General features: G+C 45.3%; 1 protein-coding gene across 20 annotated transcripts in view; it reads right to left on the bottom strand.

Moving 5' to 3' along the window:
- Positions 1-23,244, bottom strand: part of LOC132362582 (protocadherin gamma-C4) — a 189,315-nt gene that overhangs the window by 83,430 nt on the left and 82,641 nt on the right. For 3 of the 20 annotated variants that reach the window (XM_059917296.1, XM_059917318.1, XM_059917316.1), the window contains exon 1: positions 1,709-4,295. The exons of 14 other annotated variants lie outside the window; for them this stretch is intronic. In XM_059917296.1, the coding sequence (XP_059773279.1) occupies positions 1,709-4,138 (2,430 nt within the window). In that variant the 5' untranslated portion in view covers positions 4,139-4,295. Of the gene's footprint in view, positions 1-1,708; positions 4,296-5,088; positions 7,697-10,049; positions 12,643-14,524; positions 17,115-23,244 lie in introns of those variants that run through there. 3 more of the 20 variants (XM_059917309.1, XM_059917297.1, XM_059917302.1) reach the window with 3 other exon arrangements.

The raw sequence follows: 23,244 nt of genomic DNA, 5'->3' as shown, positions 1-23,244 counted from the left end.
CCTGAGATCAGTACCCTAGATAAGTTTCCTTTTCCCCCTTGACTTTCCTAAACATTGCTTCAGATAACACATTATTAGGTAACTATCAGGGCTTCAATAACAAGTTGGTTCTGAATATAAGAATTGAGTATACTTATATTTAATTTAAAAAATGAGTTTACATGAAACTAACACAACATTGTAAATCAACTATACTTCAATTTTTAAAATGAGTTTACACACAGACTTAGAGAATAGACTTGTGGTTGCAAAGGGGAAGAAGGGGTGGAGGAGGGAAGGACTGGTACTTTGGGATTAGCAGATGCAAACTATTATATGGATGGATAGATAAACAACAAGGCCCTACTGTATAGCACAGGGAACTATATTCAATATTCTGTGATAAACCATAACAGGAAAAAATATATATATATATTGAAAATATATATATATGTATAACAGAATCACTTTTCTGTGCAGCAGAAAAAATATATATATATATTTAAAATATATTGAAAAAAATATATATGTATAACAGAATCACTCTTCTGTGCAGCAGAAATTAATACAACATTGTAAATCAACTGTACGTCAATAAAATTTTAAAAAATGAGTTTACAAAGGAAATGAAAAAAGGAATCCAAGACTCCTAAGCATAGTGAAAACAAACAAAAATATCCAGAGGAATACCAGCTAAATCAGTCTCATGAATTCTAAATATCCACTCCATCTCTTATATTCACAAACTGTTCCGTACAAATAAATCTGAAAAATGTAAGCATGTTTAGCAGATTTGAAAATAACTTTTTGAGAAGGACTGGATCAAAATTAAAAGCTATTTCTGTAGGAGAATTTACTACATTAAAAAAAATAAACCTTTCAACGATACACAGACACTAAAGTACAAGTAAAAGAATAAAAGGAAAGAACACCAGTTTTACAATTCAACTATTTCTTCAGAACAATCTAATGACTTCACTGTAGGAGTAGAAAAGATGTCTAGAACTTACGACGAAAAAGTGTGCGCTACATTTCCTCTCCCAAGAGACCCTCATATCTAAAAGGCAGTCAGTATGTCTTGTTTTGGTGGGGTAAATAAATGAGACAAAGTTGAAATAATCAACAGGATCTAAATGTATTACCAGCCACCAAAAATCAAAACAGAATTGTTTTGTGCTCAGAGAGAAGTGTACGTGTGTAAAAGTGTATATGTGTGAATGTGTGTGTATATGTATTATAGATAAAGAGCTAGAGTAAGTATGCTATTGAATCAACAGGCTCAAATATGAACATTAGAAGTAAAACAAATAATGGTAGAATATAATTATAAATCAGTGGAGGCAATATGAAGTCGAATTGATGTTTATGAATCATTAATTTGAATCATAACCAGTTTACATTGATAGCCAGACACTGGTGATAGAAAAATATTACTAAAATTCAACTTACAACAAAGCAAGCCATGATAACTGACCTGGACCTTTGAATTAAAACAAAGAAACAAAAGACGCTGACAGGACCAAAAAAAAAAAAAAAAGCCTTTCACAAAACCTTTCTGAAAATTGATGATAATTTGATGAAAGGTAAATTACAGAAACCCACGTTTTGCTTTAAATATATAAGAACATATGCCCCACCCCAAACAGTTTTTATAACAGGCTCAGAAAAAAGTAACTTAAAAGACCTGTGCAGAGATATCAACAATTGGGAGGCAGGAAATAAATCTCACCTGATTACTGGTAGGATCACATTTGCCTAAACCGGTAGCTGAATCTTCAGCTATCAAAAGAGGCTCGCTTTTCTCACAGCTCTCCTGGCTGATGAGCGTGTCCGCGTAGTTGGGCTGAGGGAAGATCACGTGACTCCCCCGCGAGTCAGCGGTGAGCCAGGCCTCGTGGGAATAGGTCTGCAGGAAAGCCCGCACCCCGTCCACGCCCACGAAGTGAGAGGCGGGCACACCCGCTAACCCGCCTCCTGAAGCCTGGAGCAGGCGCGACGTGTGCCAGCGCCTCAGCCTGAGCGCCAGCAGCACAATGACAAACGCGAGGAAGACGCAGGAGACCGCGGCCACCGCCACCACCAGGTACAGCGTGAGGCCTGAGTCGTCGGGGCTGGCGGGAGACTCAAGGCTGCCTAGTTCAGCCAGGACGTCGGGGATGCTGTCCGCTACTGCCACTGTGAGCGTGACAGTGGCTGAGAGAGGGGGCCGCCCGTGGTCCTGGACGGCCACCACCAAGCTCTGCTTGAGCGCGTCTCTGTCCAGCAGGGCCCTCGCTGTGCGCACCTCGCCCGTGTGCAGCCCCACCGCGAAGAGCCCTGGCTCGCTGGCCTTGAGCAGGCGGTAGGACAGCCAGGCGTTCTGGCCCGAGTCTTTGTCAACTGCCACCACTTTGGTCACCAGGTATCCGGGCTCTGCGGAGCGGGGTGCCAGCTCCACACCCATGGAGCCATCTGTGGGGACAGCAGGGTACAGGATCTCGGGTGCATTGTCATTCTGGTCCAGCACAAATATGCTCAGTGACACGTTGCTGCTGAGCGGTGGGTTCCCACTGTCATGCGCTGTCACCCACAACTGCAGTTCACGGAATTGCTCATAGTCGAAGGAGCGCAGCGCATACAGAATGCCGGTGTCTGAGTTTATGGAGATGTAGGAGGATAGAGGTGCTCCCTGGAGGGTATCCTCTGCCAGAGAATAAGTGACCTGGGCATTCTCTTTGCTGTCCCGGTCGAGTGCAGTCACCGAGAAGAAGGAGGCCCCTCTAGGATTGTTCTCAGGAATGTAGGCAGAGTAAGAGGAGTGAGCAAAAGTGGGCGGGTTATCGTTGTCATCTGCTACATTCAGTGAAATATGAGTTTCTGTAGACAAGGGTGGACTTCCCCGATCTGTGGCTGTCAACGTTATATTATAGCTCTGTACCTGCTCCCTGTCCAGTGCTCTGTTTGTTATCAACTTGTAATAATTTCCGTAAGTCTTTTCTAATTTAAAAGGCATATTGTTAGGAATGAAACAGGAGACTTGACCATTTTCTCCAGAGTCTTGATCTTGCACATTTAGAAGAGCAATCACAGTACCTGGAGGAGAGTTTTCCAGCACTGAATTAGTAGAAGATGTGATAGTTATTTCTGGAGCATTATCATTCACATCCACAACTGTGACCAACATCTTAGCAGTGGTGGAGAGACCTCCACCATCTTGGCCTTGAATTTCCATCTCATAGAATCTGTATTTCTCAAAATCCAGAGAACCTTGTATTAAGACTTCTCCAGATTGAGAATCCAACTGGAATATCTCAGAAGCTTTGCTTTCCATATTCAGGAATGAATATACCAGTTCCCCATTGATTCCCTCATCTGGATCAGTTGCGTTTACCATAAGCACCCGAGTTCCGGAGCTGAGGTTCTCAGGAACACTCACTCCATATACAGACTGTGTAAACTTTGGGATATGGTCATTTACATCGAGAACCACGACACGGATGGAAACAGTGCCCTGGCGGATGGGATCTCCTCCATCTAAGGCTGTGAGGAGGAGGTGGTGAGCAGCCTCTTTTTCCCGGTCCAGGCTCCCCTCCAGCACTAGCTCAGGATTCTTGGCCCCATCCGTTCTGCCTCGCACTTGCAAAGAAAAGTAATTATTAGGGTTGAGCTGGTAGCGCTGGAGGGAGTTCATTCCCACATCTAGATCCCTAGCATTAGGAAGAGGAAATCGCGATCCCGGAGTTGCATGCTCACTGACTTTTATCTCTACTTCCTCCTCCCGGAAGCTGGGGGCGTTATCATTAATATCCATTATTTCCACCTCCACTCCGTAAATCTTAAGGGTATCTTCCACAAGTATCTCCAAGTTTAAAAAACAGGAGGAAACCGCCTCACAGAGCTCCTCCCGGTCTATCCTATCAGCAGTGATCAAGCTGCCACTTCGCGGATTCAGAGCAAAAAGCTGAGTCTTTCCTCCGGAGACGATGCGGACTCCGCGCTCCGCCAGCTCCCTGGGCTCCAGCCCCAGGTCCTTGGAAATATTGCCCACGAAGAAGCCTTTGTCTGTCTCTTCCAGCACCGAGTATCGGATCTGCCCAGCCCCAGACTCCCGCAGCGTCCCCAGGAAAATATACAGTAGGACCAACCCGCTGCGGTCCAGGAGCATTTGCCGATTCGCCATGGCAGTGGCTGAGCCTGTATTCCGCGGTTTCTTGAGCTGTTTGGTTCTGAATCAGCTTATGCATCTACGAAGTCACTGGCTAAGTGCATCCAAAATATATTAGAGAGCGAAGAGAAGTACTTTTAAGTTTCCAGCATCACGATCTGTGAATATTCACTTCACTCTGCTTTGTGTTGTAGAGGTAGGGGAGGGAGGGACTCTAGCTCGCAGCTTCCCGTTTCCCTAATTGGTGAACAGCGGCGCCTAGAGCCCAATCTTATTATTGCAACGAGAAAGAAAAACTCAACTAATGTTCCTGAAGTTATCACACTTACCTCTTTGAGAATCACAAGTATTTGTAAAGCTTAAAATTGCAGACAATAAAGTATTATGTAATGTGATGTTAAAGGTTTACCAAGAGCACTTATGAAAAGAGTAATTATTTAAAAGGCTTGCTAATTATAAAAAATTTCAAATACTACTGGAACTGAAAACTTACAGGTTAGATTTGGTTCCTCCTGATTTTTACTGACTGAAGGGAACAGCATTTGTGGTTGTGTAACTAGCATGGTTTCAACAAAATCAACAGTTAGGATTATGACTATAATTCTTACCAATGTTTATTGAGTAAAATAAAGATAAAATGTTTGAGAAAATTTGGATGGCATTAGGGTTGTCATTTAAAATACCACAATATAAATATATAACTGTATTCCATATCCTTAATTAAAAGGTGTTCTATTTCATGAAAAACTGACCTGAGAGTGCTCTATATATTTTACCTTAAAATGCACTTGAATAGTAGAGGGAATGCAGCATCATAAACTTTAGTCTTAATAGTAATACCCATAGGTGTGAATTAGATTTTAGGAACTTTATCAAGAGAGGGAGTCTAGAATCTCGAAATAACAGTGCTATATTAGAATATATTGGCATATTGGAATATAAAAAGCATTATTTTAAATACTTACCTGCTTAAAAGTGTTCTTATCTGCTTCAACACTAAGAGTTAAAACGCTAGCCAATAGCACTGAAGAGCTATCTTTGTTGAGAATATCTTGTGTGGCAGGACAATGTTCAACAGATGTGAGAAAATTAAATTCCGGATTAGTCTGATTCCCAGGCACACATAAATTATCAGCATAGGGCAATGTTCCCTCACTGTAGTTGGGAGGAATCTCAGGACCAGACTTGGAGCAGAGAACAGACCCAAAGCAGCCCCCAGCGGCGCTGGGGCTGGAAGAGCATCGAAGGCGCAGGGCAATGGCCAGAATCACCACGAGGAGGAAGAGCACCGAGATCAAGGCCAAGGCCACCACCAGGTAAAACTGCAGCTCAGCCTGGGGGTCAGTGGGCTCAGAGTGGTCACTGAGGTCCGGCAGCGCCTCCTGCAGGCTGTCCGCGAAAACCAGGAGCAGCGTGGCGGTGGCCGAGAGGGGCGGCTGTCCCCCATCGCGCACAGCAACCAGCAGGCGCTGGCGGGCCGCGTCCCTGTCGCCCAGGACCCGCGCCGTGCGCACCTCGCCCGTGCGCAGCCCCACGCTGAAGAGTCCGGGCTCGCTGGCCTGCAGCACGTGGTAGGACAGCCAGGCGTTGTGTCCAGAGTCGGCGTCCACCGCCACCACCTTGGTGACCAGGTAGCCGGGCTGCGCGGCGCGCGGCACCGTGTCGAAGAGCGCCGAGCCGTCGGGCCCCAGCGCCGGGTACAGCACCCTGGGCGCGTTGTCGTTGCGGTCGCCCACCAGCACGCGCAGGCTCACGTTGGCGCTGAGCGCGGGCGAGCCGTGGTCGCGGGCCTGCAGCGTCAGCTCGAAGGCGCGCAGCTGCTCGTGGTCGAAGGCGCGCTGCGCGAACACCACGCCGCTCTGCGCGCTCACGGACACGTAGGACGACAGCGCGCGCGGCTCCAGGTCGCTGGCCACGATGGAGTAGGAGACGTGGCCGTTGGGCCCCAAGTCTGGATCTGAAGCGCTAACTTGGGCGATGGAGGCGCCCGGCGGGTTGTTTTCTGCCACGTGGGCCACGTAGGAGGCCTGGTGGAAAACTGGAGCGTTGTCGTTGACGTCGGTGATGCGTAGGGTAATGGTAGCGCTGGAGGAGAGGGGGGGCTTGCCCCTGTCAGTGGCTGTGATAGTGACGTTGTATTCCGGAGTCTGTTCCCTGTCCAGGGCCCCATCTGTTACTAACTTGTAGTAATTATTAGCAGAAGAATGAATTTTAAACGGAATGTCTCTACTTAAATTACATGTGACTTCTCCATTTTCCTTGGAATCCTGGTCCCGTGTTTTGAAGAGACCTACAACCATTCCTGGCTTGGAATCCTCCAAAATCTGATCAGAGAGAGAAGTGATGATTATTTCTGGGCTGTTGTCATTTTCATCTAAAACTTCTATAATAACTTTACACTGTGTAGAGAGAGATCCTCTGTCCTTTGCTTCTACATCCATGGCATATCTTTCCACATCTTCATAATCCAGGGGTTGATGAGTTACAATGTTTCCTGTAGCCGAATCCAGAGAGAACACGTGCCGGGCTGTATCAGCCACACCAAGGAATGAGTAGGTGATCTCTGCATTGACGCCTTCATCTTGATCAGTAGCGCTCACCCTCAGCACGAAGGTACCTGGGGGCACATCTTCCCGAAGGCTGACCTTGTACACATCTTGGCTGAACACAGGGGGATTATCGTTGGCATCCACCACCAGGATTCGGATCTGAATGGTGCCGCTTCGCGGCGGATCCCCGCTGTCTAAGGCTGTCAGCACCAAGTGGTGAGTGCTCTGCGTTTCTCGGTCCAGGGTCTTCTTCAATACCAATTCTGGATATTTGCCACCCTCAGGATTGTCTTTCACCACTAACGAGAAATACTCATTAGGACTTAGTTGGTATTTGCTCAGTGAATTCATACTAATATCGGGATCTTTTGCAGACTCAAGAATTGTTCCCGTCCCTAGACTGACAGATTCACTGATTTCTAAGTTTATTTCATCCTTGTGGAATTGAGGAGCATGGTCATTAATATCCTCAACAACCACAATGACATGAAAAATATTTAAAGGATTTTCCACCACGGCCTCCAACTGCAATTCACATCTTCTTCTCTCTTTACATATCTGCTCACGGTCTATTCGGTCCTTCACAAGTAAGTCCCCACTCTCCGCGTCTACGTTGAAAAGCAGCTTCTCAGCGCTAACTCGCAGCTTTCGAGCCGACACATCCAGGACACTGAGCCCTAGATCCTTGGCGAGATTCCCTACCACAGAGCCCTTGGCCAGCTCCTCGGGAATGGAGTAGCGGATCTGCTCGCAGAGCGCGGGGTAGAACAAAGGCAGCAGGAAGGGAAACAGTACCTGCCGCCGGCGGGCCGGACATCTCTGCGTGCAGCTCCCTCCCATTGCGCGCTCTAGTTCTCGCTGGGTCCCAGTCTTTATAGTTGGAGAAAATGTACACTGGCGCACTGGTAAAGCATTTGGTCCAGGACAGGCGGAGCCGCCAGGCTTGGGGCTGGGAATCCGTGTGTGCTGGGGAGAGTCTGCGCGGCCAGGAGCCCCAGCGTGTAAGCGGGTTTCCTTCTCTCTGTGTTGGTGGCTGTGCTGGAAATCCCTGGCTAGAAGCTGAGGAATCCCGGGCGTCTACGCTTGCCCTGCACTGGCCGACAGCGGCGCCCAGAGGCTCCGTGTGGAACCGCAGTTTAGTTTTTCTCTGCTGTATTTAAGGAAGTCTTTTTCTTTAAACGCAGGATGACCGCAACTAAAATATTTGAATCTTATTCCTCGGTGACCCCGTTTTCATCATGAAACATTTTTTTCACATGGTCAAAACTATTATATATTTTATATGGTAAAATTTTACATATATTTTGAATAGGTAGAAACATTTCTTTCAAAATCTAAAAGGCACAAAAGAATGTAGAGTGAAAAGTAGGTCTCCTATTCCATTGCCTACTGCTATCCAGTTCTTCCATCCAGAGGCAATCACTGTTGCTGCTTTTAAGAGTAATTATCCACAAAAGAAAGTACTAAAGATAAGCAAAAAACTTTTTTTTTTTTTTTTGGTCTTCAATCCAGGTTTATATTTGGCTAGAAAAGTATTAATCCATCCCCCCATATTTAGGAACCAGAATACAAACACTGTCATGTTCATTACAATCATCTAAGGTGTCCTATATTGCTTCTAAATAATTATATTTTAACATATTTGCTTACAATAGTTACCATGCCAAAAGAGTAGGGTTTTTTTAACCTGTATTTTTCAAAATAATAGAATTATTTGAAATAGATGCATACTAATTTTGACTCTCATGGGCAGAAATTTTAAATGACAGTTTCAATGATTTAAAAGTTAAAAAATAAAAGTTAATAACTATGACTCTAAAGATAATAACTATGCTCTCCTTCCACAGACATATCCTTGAACAAAAGTTGAATGACATGAAAAAAGTCATGGTCTCATAAATATTTTGAAACACATTAGGACATGATTTGACTTTATGCTACCATATTAGTTTAGAAGAATATTAATAATAAATTATAAGAGATCAAACCAAATACATCACTATCTTCACTTAACTAAATGGGCTCATCAGTAACTCCACTGACCATCCGCTTATAATTCTATGTACTTCTCTGCTTGTATTCCGATCTTATACAGAAATGACATCTCTTTCTTGACTTTAAGTTTATTTTGACTTTAAATTACAGAGTTTGCAGAGTTTCACGTGGACCTTTCTTTCTCTATATAAAGAGTCACTGAAATGCTTTTGGCACACACGTTTGCCCCTGTACTTGGGAACATGTACCACTCTATCTCCCCAAATTCCAAATTATATATATTTTTTCATCCTTAGAAATTGGAAAATTTAACAAAAAGTACAGAGAGAACAGAACCCCAAATTTGTTTCTACAGGCTCTCTGGAATCCCTATTGAGCAAGGAAAGTAAAATTAAAATGGTATGTCTTCTGGGACTTCCCTGGTGGTACAGTGGTTAAGAATCTGCCTGCCAATGCAGGGGACACGGTTCGATCCCTGGTCCAGGAAGATCCCACATGCCACGGAGCAACTAAGCCCAGTGCACCACAACTACTGAGCCTGCGCTCTAGAGCCGGTGAGCCACACTACTGAGCCCGAGCGCCACAACTACTGAAGCCTGGGCGCCTAGAGCCCATGCTCTGCAACAAGAGAAGCCACCGCAATGAGAAGCCCGCACACCACAACGAAGAGTAGCCCCCGCTCGCCACAACTAGAGAAAGCCCGCGCGCAGCAACAAAGACCCAACGCAGCCAAAAATAAATAAATAAATAAATAAATAAATAAATAAATAAATTTTAAAATGGTATGTCTCCCACATGACAGTATGAAATTGGAATCACAGGCAAAATGGATGCTGCAGTGTTACCAGGTATGATTACACTTGAAAAAATTTAAGCACACATTGTTATGAATTGTTAATAGAATATTATTGAAAATGGGTAGGATTTCCAGTGAGGCTAATGCACTTGTTTCTGACATTTACCTATTCTTACCAGACCTGCCTTCAAAGCAAGAGGCAGGGTTGTTTAAGGGGCTGGGATTTCAACATGTAGCCACCGGGAGAGCACACAAATTGACAAGACACTTCTGTATGAAAGTCCTCTCTTAGAAACTGTCAGTATTATGCTCAACAAAACTATAAAATACAAGACTCCGTGAAGCTGCTCATAACAGCCTATCACAATAAACCTTCATGGGATTAGGTGAATAGTTACCAGAAAGTAAAAACAAATCAGCCTTAATAACCATCAAGTTCTACTTTTCAATGTTTCAGCAGGAAGCAAATGTCACTGAAATGGAGGGAAAAGTGAAAAAATTAAGTTTCCACCAACATGCTGCAAACCGAAAAGTAAAACCAACCATAATTTTTAAAGGAGAGAAAAGGAACAAAAATAGAACTCACTGGCACCAAAGGGGTATCTTCTATAGGAAACTTCGAATCATCTAACAAAGACTGAGGATCCTTTTTCTCACAGCTCTCCTGGCTGATGAGCGTGTCCGCGTAGTTGGGCTGAGGGAAGATCACGTGACTCTTCCGCGAGTCCGCGGTGAGCGAGACCTCGTGGGAATAGGTCTGCAGGAAAGCCCGCACCCCGTCCACGCCCACAAAGTGAGAGGCTGGTACGCCTGCCAGTCCGCCTCCAGAAGCCCGGAGCACTCGCGACGTGTGCCAGCGCCTCAGCCTGAGCGCCAGCAGCACAATGACAAAGGCGAGGAAGACACAGGAAACCGCGGCCACCGCCACCACCAGATACAACGTGAGGCCTGAAGCATCAGAGGCGTGCGGGACCTCCAAGCTGCCCAGATCAGCCAGGACATCTGGGATGCTATCAGCCACAGCTACGGTGAGCGTGACGGTGGCAGAGAGAGGGGGCTGCCCGTGGTCCTGGACCGCCACCACCAGGCTCTGCTTGAGCGCGTCTCTATCCAGCAGGGCCCGTGCTGTGCGCACCTCGCCCGTGTGCAGCCCCACCGCGAAGAGTCCTGGCTCGCTGGCCTTGAGCAGGTGGTAGGACAGCCAGGCATTCTGGCCCGAGTCTCTGTCCACAGCCACCACCTTGGTCACCAGGTAGCCAGGCTCTGCAGAGCGGGGTGCCAGCTCCACGCCAGTGGAACCGTCGGTGGGGAGAGTGGGGTACAGGATTTCGGGCGCATTGTCATTCTGGTCCAGCACAAATATGTTCAGTGACACGTTGCTGCTGAGCGGTGGGTCCCCGCTGTCAGTGGCTGTCACCTGCATCTGCAGGTCATGAAACTGCTCAAAGTCGAAGGATCGCAGTGCATACAGTACTCCTGTGTCAGAATTGATGGAGACGTAGGAGGATAGAGGTGCCCCTTGGATAGTGTCTTCAGCCAGGGAATAAATAACCCGAGCATTTTCTTCACTGTCTGTGTCCAGTGCAGCCACTGAGAAGATGGAGGCACCTCTGGGGTTGTTCTCTGGGATATAGGTAAAGTAGGAGATGTGAGAGAAGGTGGGTGGGTTGTCATTGATATCTGCCACTTGCAGGGTGAAGTGAGTTTCCGTGGATAGGGGTGGACTTCCTCCATCTGTGGCCCTTACTGTGATATTGTAAGAAGATACCTGTTCCCTGTCAAGGACTTTGTGTGTCACCAATCTATAATAACTGTCAATGGATTTTTCTAACTTAAATGGTAGATTCCCCAATATAGAACAGGTGACCTGCCCATTCTGCCCGGAGTCCAGATCATGCACGTTTAAAAGAGCTATAACAGTCCCCAGAGGTGAATCTTCCATCAGGGGACTAAACAGAGATGTGATCGTCACCTCTGGACTGTTGTCATTTACATCTTCTACTGTAATCAACACTTTAGCAGTTGCAAGATATGCCCCTCCATCTTCAGCTTGTATTTCTATTTCATAGAAACCTGTTTCTTCATAATCTAGATTTTCTGATAGTTTTATTTCCCCCGTATTTTTGTTTAGTTGGAATTTCAACAGTTGTGTTTCAGGTAATTTTCGGAATGAATATGTCACTTCTCCATTGGCACCTTCATCCCTGTCAGTGGCGGTGACTGTCAACAGCTGTGCACCCACAGGCAAGTTCTCGGGAACATTCACTCGGTATTCGGACAAACTGAAGACCGGAGCATTGTCATTTGCATCGAAAACAGTCACACTGATGAGGACAGTGCCAGATCGGAGAGGGTCACCCCCGTCGACGGCAGTTAGTACCAGATGGTGCATTGCCTCTTCCTCGCGATCCAGGGCGTGCTCCAGCACCAGCTCTGGGTACTTAACGCCATTGACACGGCTTTGAACTGCTAGGGAGAAGTGCTTATTGGAGCTGAGCTGGTAGCTCTGTAGGGAGTTCACGCCCACATCCGGATCAAGAGCTTCCGGGAGAGGAAAACGCATTCCTGGAGCGACGTTTTCATTAATTTTTACATCTAGATTTTCTGCTTGGAATTTTGGTGCATTATCGTTGATATCAGTTACTTCTATTTCTACTCCGAAAAGTTTCACCCTATCTTCCATAAGAATGTTAAAACTCACCAGACACGGCTCGCTCTGAGCGCAGAGCTCCTCCCGGTCTATCCTGCCCGCGGTGACCAAGCTGCCGCTTCGCGGGTTCAGAGCAAAGAGCTGCGTCCTACCTCTGGAGACGATGCGGACTCGGCGCTCCGCCAGCTCCCGGGGCTCCAGCCCCAGGTCTTTGGAGATGCTGCCCACAAAAGAGCCTTTCTCTAACTCCTCGGGAACGGAGTAGCGGATCTGCCGAGCTTCGGCCTGCCACGGCATACAGAGGAAAAGGCAGAGCTGGACCAGCGCGCTGCGGTCGGAGCTATTCCTTTGAGCGGCCATTGTTGTCTGGTGACGGAATTCTCGCTGAGTCCTCACTGGGCACGCTGTGTGTTTTGACTGGGTCCTTTTTCTTTCTCTGGCTGCAGGGAGTCTCTGCAGCCTGCGCACCTTAAATTCCGGACTGAGTTTCGCTGCATCCCTGGAGCCTGTTTGCAGGAACTGTGGAGCTTTGTGTAGTTGGAGTCCTGAGAATCCGGATTGAGCACTTGCTGCGGTTCTCTCCTAGTGGGTGAACAGCGGCGCTCAGAGTCCTCAGAAGTTACTGCACCCACTGTGTATGCAATAGAAAACAAACGCTACTCTATTTTTTGTTGTATATTTTTATTTTACATTACTTCTTTGGTTTCTCAACTGACATCCTTAAATCAACTACTATTTGTAGTTTTCTTACTCGGTGGAATAAAGTGGAATGAAAGTACCTCAAAGTATTAAATGATAATAGTTGATTAAATATATATTTGCAACACTCATTTTCCCAATAGAAATATATCCACTTTAAAAAGTAAGTAATGCTTACTTTCTTTCCTATGAGCCTCTAGCTATATTCAGAAAATTCTTACAATTTAATTTGAAATTCTGATTTAAATGGTCCATCTGTGTTTAGTAGACATTTATACAGAGACTATGAGATATACCCCTTAAAATTTCACTTAGAATTTTTAAATTTTAGATTGATCAATCAACTAATTAATTATATTTGTTTAGCATTAAGATTGTGTAAAAAGTTTTCAATTTTTCTAAAATAGTTTTCCTGAGCCTCAATGAATTTTTTGAAAAATATATATTTTTATTACAGGCATATATTATTAGAAGTTAACTTGACCTATTTAAATGAGTTGAGCTGGTAATCACAAACTAAAAGGAACATTTCTGTATTGCAGTGGGAAGAGAAATACATACAAGTGCTACAATTGTAAAAAACGGAGTTAGAAATAGTGATGTAGGTTTTTGAAAAATACGTATTTATGTCAAATGACCTGTTTTCACCAGGGCGTTGATGCCTATATAAATAATCTCTTCTTTGCATGTTGTATGGAAGCCCAAAATAAAGTGGTGTACACATCTTCAGTTCTATATCCCCACCAACCCAGTAGTAGTTCTTTCCTCAAAGAGGAGGAGTTTGGAGGTTGACTTCTTTCATGCAGAGAGAACAGGTTGTTCAGAAACGTTTATGTCCCTATGCCCCCAAGTATAGAACTCTTCAAAGATTTTACCTTTTGTCTTCAAAGATTGTATATCAGACAATCAGAGACAGAGATTGAGCACAGAACACAATAGCATTTCATTTGCTTTCTTGAAAACTCCTTATCTTGCAATGTAGAGAAAACAGGATTGGGAAAGAGTACAATTTGAGCACCAAGAAAAGTAAAAGGAAAGCCAGAAAGACCAAAAATTGAAGAGAAAAATTCCTCTAGGGTAGTTAGCATTAAGATTTTGGGCCCATAGAAAACCTGGCAATGGAATCAAAGTGTTGACTCCTCTACCAAGAAAAATGCATACATCTGTAACTTTACATGCAATTTCAGGAATTCGTGGATCCGCTCACCATGCCCCCTCAAATGCTTACAGTTTTAAAAATTGTTAAAATAAATGAAGATACCCAAATGCACATACAAGATTATTTGTACTACATGTTTCTTTGAAATGAGCACCTGCTTGGATATTTAATGAGTAGCTAATATTATTAAACTTTAAAAAAATATATAAAAAGGGTATGGAAATTTCAACTTAAATCTCAGCAGATTTGAATAGGTTATTATTTATTCATTTAAATTTATTTATTTATTTATTTGGTAAGAAGCCAAGACCACAGCCTCTGTTTTGCTAATCTAAGCTTGACAAGATATCTCCAATTCTTTCTGAATTATAGAGCAATTTATGAACCATGTAAGTCTTGAAAATGTACTCAGCAAAAACTGAACGTTGAGAAGACAAGACAGTAATTAGTTGTGTATTTTCTAAATATGATTCTAGATGTAAGAGTGAAATAGTATGCCCAAAATATGAAAAAAATAGTAGAATGTTACAGAAGACAAAAAAATGAAACTCACCGGTGTTAAGGTCTCAGGATGTGAAGTCAAATCATTCCCACTCTGAAGTGGAATTAAGGCCCCAGGAGAATCACCACAAACTATGTCTTGAGTGGAATGCAAAGGATCACTACATCTTAGAAAATTAAACTCTGTCTTTCCAGTATTGGCAACGCACAGATTGTAGGAATAAGGTAAAGTTCCTTCACTGTAGTTGGGGGGAACCACGGGTCCAGACTTGACACAGACACCAGGCTGAAAGCAGCGCCATACAGAGGGGATGGAAGAGCAACGAAGGTGTAGGGCAACGGCCAGAATCACCGCGAGGAGGAAGAGCACTGAGATCAAGGCCAAGGCCACCACCAGGTAAAACCGCAGCTCAGCCTGGGGGTCAGTGGGCTCAGGGTGGTCACTGAGGTCCGGCAGCGCCTCCTGCAGGCTGTCCGCGAAAACCAGGAGCAGCGTGGCGGTGGCCGAGAGGGGCGGCTGTCCCCCATCGCGCACAGCAACCAGCAGGCGCTGGCGGGCCGCGTCCCTGTCGCCCAGGACCCGCGCCGTGCGCACCTCGCCCGTGCGCAGCCCCACGCTGAAGAGTCCGGGCTCGCTGGCCTGCAGCACGTGGTAGGACAGCCAGGCGTTGTGTCCAGAGTCGGCGTCCACCGCCACCACCTTGGTGACCAGGTAGCCGGGCTGCGCGGCGCGCGGCACCGTGTCGAAGAGCGCCGAGCCGTCGGGCCCCAGCGCCGGGTACAGCACCCTGGGCGCGTTGTCGTTGCGGTCGCCCACCAGCACGCGCAGGCTCACGTTGGCGCTGAGCGCGGGCGAGCCGTGGTCGCGGGCCTGCAGCGTCAGCTCGAAGGCGCGCAGCTGCTCGTGGTCGAAGGCGCGCTGCGCGAACACCACGCCGCTCTGCGCGCTCACGGACACGTAGGACGACAGCGCGCGCGGCTCCAGGTCGCTGGCCACGATGGAGTAGGAGACGTGGCCGTTGGGCCCCAAGTCTGGATCTGAAGCGCTAACTTGGGCGATTGAGGCGCCGGGCGGGTTGTTTTCTGCCACGTGGACCACGTAGAAGGCTTGGTGGAAAATCGGAGCGTTGTCGTTGATGTCCGTGATGTGCAGAGTGATGGTAGTGCTGCTGGAGAGGGGTGGCTTGCCCCTGTCAGTGGCTGTGATGGTGACGCTGTATTCCAGAGTCTGCTCTCGGTCTAGGGCCCCATCTGTCACCAGCTTGTAGTAATTATTAGAAGAAGAATAAATCTTGAACGGAACATCTCTTCCTATATGACAGGTGACTTCTCCATTTCCTCCGGAATCCCGGTCCCGTGTTTTGAAGAGGGCAACAACCATTCCTGGAAGAGAACCCTCCAAAATCTCATCAGAGAGAGAAGTGATGATTATTTCTGGACTGTTGTCGTTTTCATCTAGGATATCTATGATTACTTTACATTGGGTAGAGAGACCACCTCCGTCCTTTGCTTCCACTTCCATGGTGTATCTTTCTATATCCTCAAAATCCAATGACTGGTTATTCTTAATCAGGCCTGTTTTCTCATCCAGTGAGAACATGTGCCTTGTACTCTGAGCAGTGCTCCTGAAGTAGTAGTGTATTTCAGCATTGGCCCCCTCATCCTGGTCAGTGGCTGTCACCAGCAACACGGAGGACCCAGGGGGTAGATTTTCACTAACGCTGATTCTATATTCGTCTTTGCTGAACACTGGGTGGTTATCATTGGTGTCCTTGACAGATATTTCTATATGAGCGGTGGCACTTCGTGGCGGGCCCCCTCCATCCAAGGCAGTCAATATCAAACTATGGGACCGCTGCTCTTCCCGGTCTAGGGGTTTCTCCAAAGATAACTCTGGGTATTTGCCACCATCGGAATTAACTCTAACCATTAATGAGAAATAAGGGTTAGGACTTAACTGATAATCTTTAACTGAGTTTGTGTTTATATCAGGGTCAGTGGCAGGGTCAAGGGATATTCGTGCACCTGAAGATACAGATTCAAAAATTTCTAAATGTATTTCCTTTTTATCGAATTGAGGAGCATGGTCATTAATATCCTCAACAACCACGATGATATGAAAAATATTTAAAGGATTTTCCACCACGGCCTCCAACTGCAATTCACATCTTCTTCTCTCTTTACATATCTGCTCACGGTCTATTCGGTCCTTCACAAGTAAGTCCCCACTCTCCGCGTCTACGTTGAAAAGCAGCTTCTCAGCGCTAACTCGCAGCTTTCGAGCCGACACATCCAGGACACTGAGCCCTAGATCCTTGGCGAGATTCCCTACCACAGAGCCCTTGGCCAGCTCCTCGGGAATGGAGTAGCGGATCTGCTCGCAGAGCGCGGGGTAAAACAAAGGCAGCAGGAAGGGAAACAGTACCTGCCGCCGGCCGGCCGGACGTCTCTGCGTGCAGCTCCCTCCCATTGCGCGCTGTAGTTCTCGCTGGGTCCCAGTCTTTCCGGAAAGCCAAAGAAAATGCAATCCACGGCGTCACTGGAAGAGCTTTCGGCCCAGGACAGGCGGAGCTGGGAATCCGTTTGTGCTGGGCAGAGCCTTCCCGGCCAGGAGCCTGAGTGCGTGAGCAGGTTTCCCTCTCTCTGTGGTGGTGGCTGCGCAGGAAATCCCAGACTGGAGGCTGAGGAATCCCGAGCGTCAGCGCTTGCCCTGCACTGGCCGACAGCGGCGCCCAGAGGCCTCGTGTGGAACCGCAGTCTGACATTTTCGTCTTGAATACAATTTCTCTCCAGAATGTGTGTGTGTATATATATAGTTATGTAATTGCCCCAAATTTCAGTTTTAACAGAGTATACGGCAGATGGCTGCATACTTAGTTTTTCAAGAAATTTATTGTGGAAAATTTCAAACTTATACAAAAGTAGGGAGCCTTATTATTGAACCTTCATATACCCATCACCCAACTACAACGATGATCAACACAAGGTCATCTTTGCTTACTCTTTATTTTAATTCCCTCATTATCTTGAAGCAAATCCAAGATATTTTAATTACCTCTTCTTTAAAGACAAGACACGAAGATGAGGAAGAATTTTATCCTTAATCCTATTATATTATATAATCTGTTACCGATGCAAAAGTCCTGCCTCATTTAAGAAAACTGGAACTCAGCATTTTCCAGTCTGCCCAGTCATCGATCCAAAGAACCTTGTGTTCTGTTTTTAAAGGCAAGTGACATTTTTATGGCAGAGACTAGTAGTTACCTACCATGACATACAAGCCTTTGTCAATATCTGTTATTACATTTTTTCCAAATTAACCATATTTTAATATTTATGTATACTAAGTACTAAAGGTTACTCCCCAAGACAGAAACTTTAAGTGACAGTTTTCCTACTGCATGGTTAAAAATATGACCCTGAAGGATGCTTTGCTTTTTTCCTACTAGCTTAGGAATAAAGAGTATTTGAAATAATTATAATGTCTGTATGTCATAATGGATTTCCAGACATGTTAGCCCTCATATTCAGCATGTTCAGAATAGAATTTTGAGTCAATTTCAAAGCTTATTTTCAAAGTCTCCTACAATGCCATTTATTACTTGAAATAACATTGTGTTTAAAATCACATTACATAATACATTATTCTTTTCCTTATGTCTAAAAGCCAGTAAAATATTCTTAGAATCTCCATAGCAGTTCCTGAGAATATTTTCCTAAATCATCTCTCATAACCAGACTTATTTCTAGCCTCAAAAGTTGGAGGATTGAGCCATAAAAAACAGTTGAAGAATAATTTTTATTTCCTATGTTTTGTCTTCTCACAGGGTCCAGTCTAAGAAACCCCTCTTCAGCAAGCATAAACTATAGGAGGTTTCAAATTATTAATAATCTGATACTATAGTGTTAGGAAATCAACAGCTCTGAGGATGAGAACAAATGATGTTAAAATTTTTCACTATTAAAAGAATAAAGCATCCCTTTCTAGGATTTGGAAATGGATGATATTTGAAGTTCGAGTTATCCTCTGAAATGATCTTTAAATGCAAACAACCTCTACAAACATGTGAACGGAAACACGTCACCTCTAAGGGGTGTTGTCCTGTCACAGAAACAGAAAAGAAGTACTGAGTCTGGGCTTTCAGTTGTTTTTCCAAGAAGAATGCATTTCTTATTAATTTACCCTTACAAAAATAGCATCGGCTGCAGAAATGTTTTTAGAGTAAGAATTTCACAATGTGGCCATTGGAGATAACAATAGTAACAAATTTCAGGAATGGAAACCAGTCCTAAGAATTAGTAGTGAACCGTGGTAACCACTGAAGCAACCTCACCCAAAGAGCCACGCCCAATGCCTGATAATGAGAGCAGTCCCAAGAGGAAGGTTTTCACTGACCTTAGGTTAATCATTATGAGAAAGCAAAAATTATATCAACGATGTAACCAAAAAATGCCTCCTATAGATGTTAGAGCAAAAATTAGGCCCAGTGAAAATTTAAACGAGAAATTGTTAATAGTGAGAAATATTTACAGTGAGAAATATGTTAATATCAACTTATCCTAAAGTGCCAACACTTAAATAGAAAACCAATTTTTTTTTTAAGTAAAGGAAAAATTGAACTCACTGGAACCAAAGGGGTGTCTTCTATAGGAAACCTGGAATCATCTGAAGCACACAAAGGCTCGCTTTTCTCACAGCTCTCCTGGCTGATGAGCGTGTCCGCGTAGTTGGGCTGCGGGAAGATCACGTGACTCCCCCGCGAGTCAGCGGTGAGCCAGGCCTCGTGGGAATAGGTCTGCAGGAAAGCCCGCACCCCGTCCACGCTCACAAAGTGAGAGGCGGGCACACCCGCTAACCCGCCTCCTGAAGCCTGGAGCAGATGCGACGTGTGCCAGCGCCTCAGCCTGAGCGCCAGCAGCACAATGACAAACGCGAGGAAGACGCAGGAGACCGCGGCCACCGCCACCACCAGGTACAGTGTGAGGCCTGAGTCGTCAGGGCTGGCGGGAGACTCAAGTCTGCCTAGTTCAGCGAGGATGTCGGGGATGCTGTCAGCCACGGCCACGGTGAGCGAAACAGTGGCAGAGAGAGGGGGCTGCCCGTGGTCCTGGACCGCCACCACCAGGCTCTGCTTGAGCGCGTCTCTGTCCAGCAGGGCCCTCGCTGTGCGCACCTCGCCCGTGTGCAGCCCCACCGTGAAGAGACTTGGCTCGCTGGCCTTGAGCAGGCGGTAGGACAGCCAGGCGTTCTGGCCCGAGTCTCTGTCCACTGCCACCACCTTGGTAACCAGGTATCCGGGCTCTGCGGAGCGGGGTGCCAGCTCCACGCCCGTGGAGCCATCGGTGGGAAGCATGGGGTACAGGATTTCTGGCATATTGTCATTCTGGTCCAGCACGAACAAGCTCAGTGACACGTTGCTGCTGAGAGGTGGGTCCCCGCTGTCGCTTGCCCTCACCTGCATTTGAAGATCACGAAATTGCTCATAGTCGAAGGAGTGCAGCGCGTATAGCACACCAGTGTTGGAGTTGATGGAGACATAGGAGGAGAGAGGCGCCCCTTGGATGGTGTCTTCGACTAAGGAGTAAACAACCCGAGCGTTCTCATTGCTGTCGGGGTCGTGGGCTGTCACCGAGAAGATGGAGGTGCCTCTAAGGTTGTTCTCAGGGAGATAGACTGAGTAGGAGGTTTGAGAGAAGGAGGGTGGATTGTCGTTGACGTCGACCACGTGCAGGGTGATGTGAATTTCCATGGACAGGGATGGTGTTCCTCTGTCTGTTGCGGTCACTGTGATGTTATATTCAGAGGTTTTTTCTCGGTCAAGATTTTGGACTGTCAACAATCTATAATAATCTTCTACTGACTTTTCTAATTGAAAAGGTAGAATCTCCTTGATGGAACAGACAACTTGGCCATTCTTCCCAGAGTCTCAGTCATGTGCATTGAAAAGAACAATTACTGTTCCTTGAGGAGCATCTTCCCTCACTGGACTAAACAAAGATGTAATGGTCACTTCGGGTCTATTGTCATTGACATCTTCCACTGAAATGAGCACTTTGGTCCGATCTTTCAATGCCCCACCATCTTCAGCCTGTATTTCCATGTCATAAAATGCACATTCTTCATAATCTAAACTCTTTGCTGTTGATATTTCGCCAGTATTTCCATTAAGCTGGAATAACGGAGATTGTTTTTCACTAATTTTCCAGAATTTATAAGCCACTTCTCCATTGGTTCCCTCATCCGGGTCGCTAGCGCTTACAGTAAGCAGCCGGGTGCCCGGGGGCACGTTCTCTGGGACTTTCACTCGGTAAACCGGTTGAACAAAAACCGGGGCATTGTCGTTTGTATCCAACACTGTCACTCGGATGTGCACTGTGCTGGAGCGACGCGGTTCGCCGCCATCGGAGGCGACGAGGACCAGATGGTGAGCAGCGTCCTCCTCGCGGTCCAGGGCGCGCTCCAGCACCAGCTCTGGGCTTATAGTTCCATCGTCCCCAGTTTGCACGTCCAGGGAGAAGTGGTGATTGGGGCTGAGCTGATAGCTCTGCAGGGAATTCAAGCCCACATCGGGGTCAACAGCGTCTGGGAGTGGATAACGTGTTCCGGGCAAAGCAATTTCGTTAATTTTTACTTCTAGATTTTCGACCTGGAACTTCGGATTATTATCGTTGATATCAGTTACTTCTATTTCTATTCCGTGAAGCTGCACCCTGTCTTCAACCAGGACTTTAAAGTTCACCAGACACCGCGCGCTCTGAGCGCAGAGCTCCTCCCGGTCTATCCTGCCCGCGGTGACCAAGCTGCCGCTTCGCGGGTTCAGAGCAAAGAGCTGCGTCCTACCTCTGGAGACGATGCGGACTCCCCGCTCCGCCAGCTCGCGGAGCTCCAGCCCCAGATCCTTGGAGATATTCCCCACGATATAGCCTTCTTCTGTCTCTTCAGGTACCGAGTAGCGGATCTGGCTAGCCCCGGTCTCCCACAGCCTCCCCAGGAAAAGGCACAACAGGACCAGTCTTCTGTGGTGCAGGCGATTCGTTGGAGCGGCCATTGTTGCTTCACTAAAGATTTTTTTCAGAATAATTTCTGTGATCGCGGATTCCTTAGGCTCTGTTTTCCTCCTGCAGATTATGGTGATCTTTTTTCTCAGGAGAAACCCGTAGTGCCCCAGGCTAAGAGGCTGAGTTATGTTGCAGCCCCGGAGTCGGTTTGTGGGATCCGAGCGGCTTTGTGCAGTTGCAGATCCTAATATCGAGACGGAGCGCTGATTGAGCTTTTCTTAGAGTTGGTGAACAGCGGCGCTCAGAGTCCTAAGCCGTTACTACACCCACCCACTCAAGTATTGAGATATGCAATACTTCTGTTATAGATGACTGAAAAAGAAAACACTACTCTCTAACGATTATGATTTTAGATTTCTCTAATTGTGTCGTGCATTCATATTTCAAATGCAATTACCATTTGTGGATATTTTAGTTGGAAATGAAGTGGAATGAAATTCTATTAAATGTCACTTTGGTATCAAACAAACTTAACTCTCATTTTTGCTAGAATTTTGTTCTCTCTCTCTAGATATGTAAATTATTCAAATTTCCTTTTTTATAATGTTTCAAATACTTTCTATAGGTCATTATTTATTTTCTGAAGTAATTAGAATGTGCAATCCTCTTTGGAAATACATTCATATTTTTCTTAATTTTATATGTATGCTTATATATGTATAGTACATAATCATATTGAATGAATATATGGATTATTCACCTTGAAGCTATTTTATAAGGCTAATTCATTTTCATAGTGAAATTCCTGGAGTAAGGTCTCCTTAAGATTTTCTTTACAAAAATTTAATTAGGCAATGGTACTAGATTTTATCACCTAATATTGCTAAACTTTAAATGGATTGGGTTTTTAAATTTTACATAGTTATGATTGTTAAACTTTTATGCTATTAAAATTTTTTAATATTTAGTTTTCTGTGTGAATTCATAGTGCATGCACAGCTTATGGCATCTGGAAGATTCAGATGAACATACATTGAAAAGTAAGTTTCCATTTCAATTCTTCCATCAAGAAATTATGCTATTTTAACCTAATTTTAAGCCTCCTATTAAAAGGGTCATCTAAATTTATGTAATAATTTGGGGAAAAGAACACAAGATGTAGAATGAATTATTACCACAAAAAGTAAAAAGTAAGTACCACAATAAGAAATTCTTTCAGCAGTTTGTAAAGAAACTATTTACTGAAGCAGTTCCTAGCAAAAAGACTGATACTTATGTAACGGGATCTTTGTATGTGCTTGAAATTAGTAGGTTTTGCCTTTAAAATGGAAAATTCAGAATTCTCCTTCCCTCCTACAGATAGAAGAAGGATGAGAAAACCTCCAGTCACTAATGTTTAGGGCTCCAAGGAATAAAACAAATCCAGTGACCTTCCCCCCTTTCTTCTTCAAAACATGTAGGTTGGGAATGAGAGCACGTTATGGAGGCAACAGCATTTCCTTTTCTTTTACCAAGTATCTCCTTATGTTAACTATAAAGAAGAAGAGAATTCCGTATTCAAGAAAACTTGAAGGAACTTAGATAATGACTTCGACTTTCTGATGAATTCACTGAGTCACTCTCTCTCACACACACATCACACAGTATTTTTTCTTAAAATTTTAAGGACTTCAAAGACTCACAAATACGTAGATTTAAGGAACTAGACTTGAGGAATAAATATAAGAAAGGGATGGAAACTGTACCAATGAAATCAGTGAAAGAAGATACCTA

The sequence above is a fragment of the Balaenoptera ricei genome, chromosome 3 (assembly GCF_028023285.1).
Source record: "Balaenoptera ricei isolate mBalRic1 chromosome 3, mBalRic1.hap2, whole genome shotgun sequence".
Taxonomy (NCBI): domain Eukaryota; kingdom Metazoa; phylum Chordata; class Mammalia; order Artiodactyla; family Balaenopteridae; genus Balaenoptera; species Balaenoptera ricei.
Note: the sequence above shows the minus strand (reverse complement) of the source record. Positions and strands in the feature narration are given on the sequence as shown.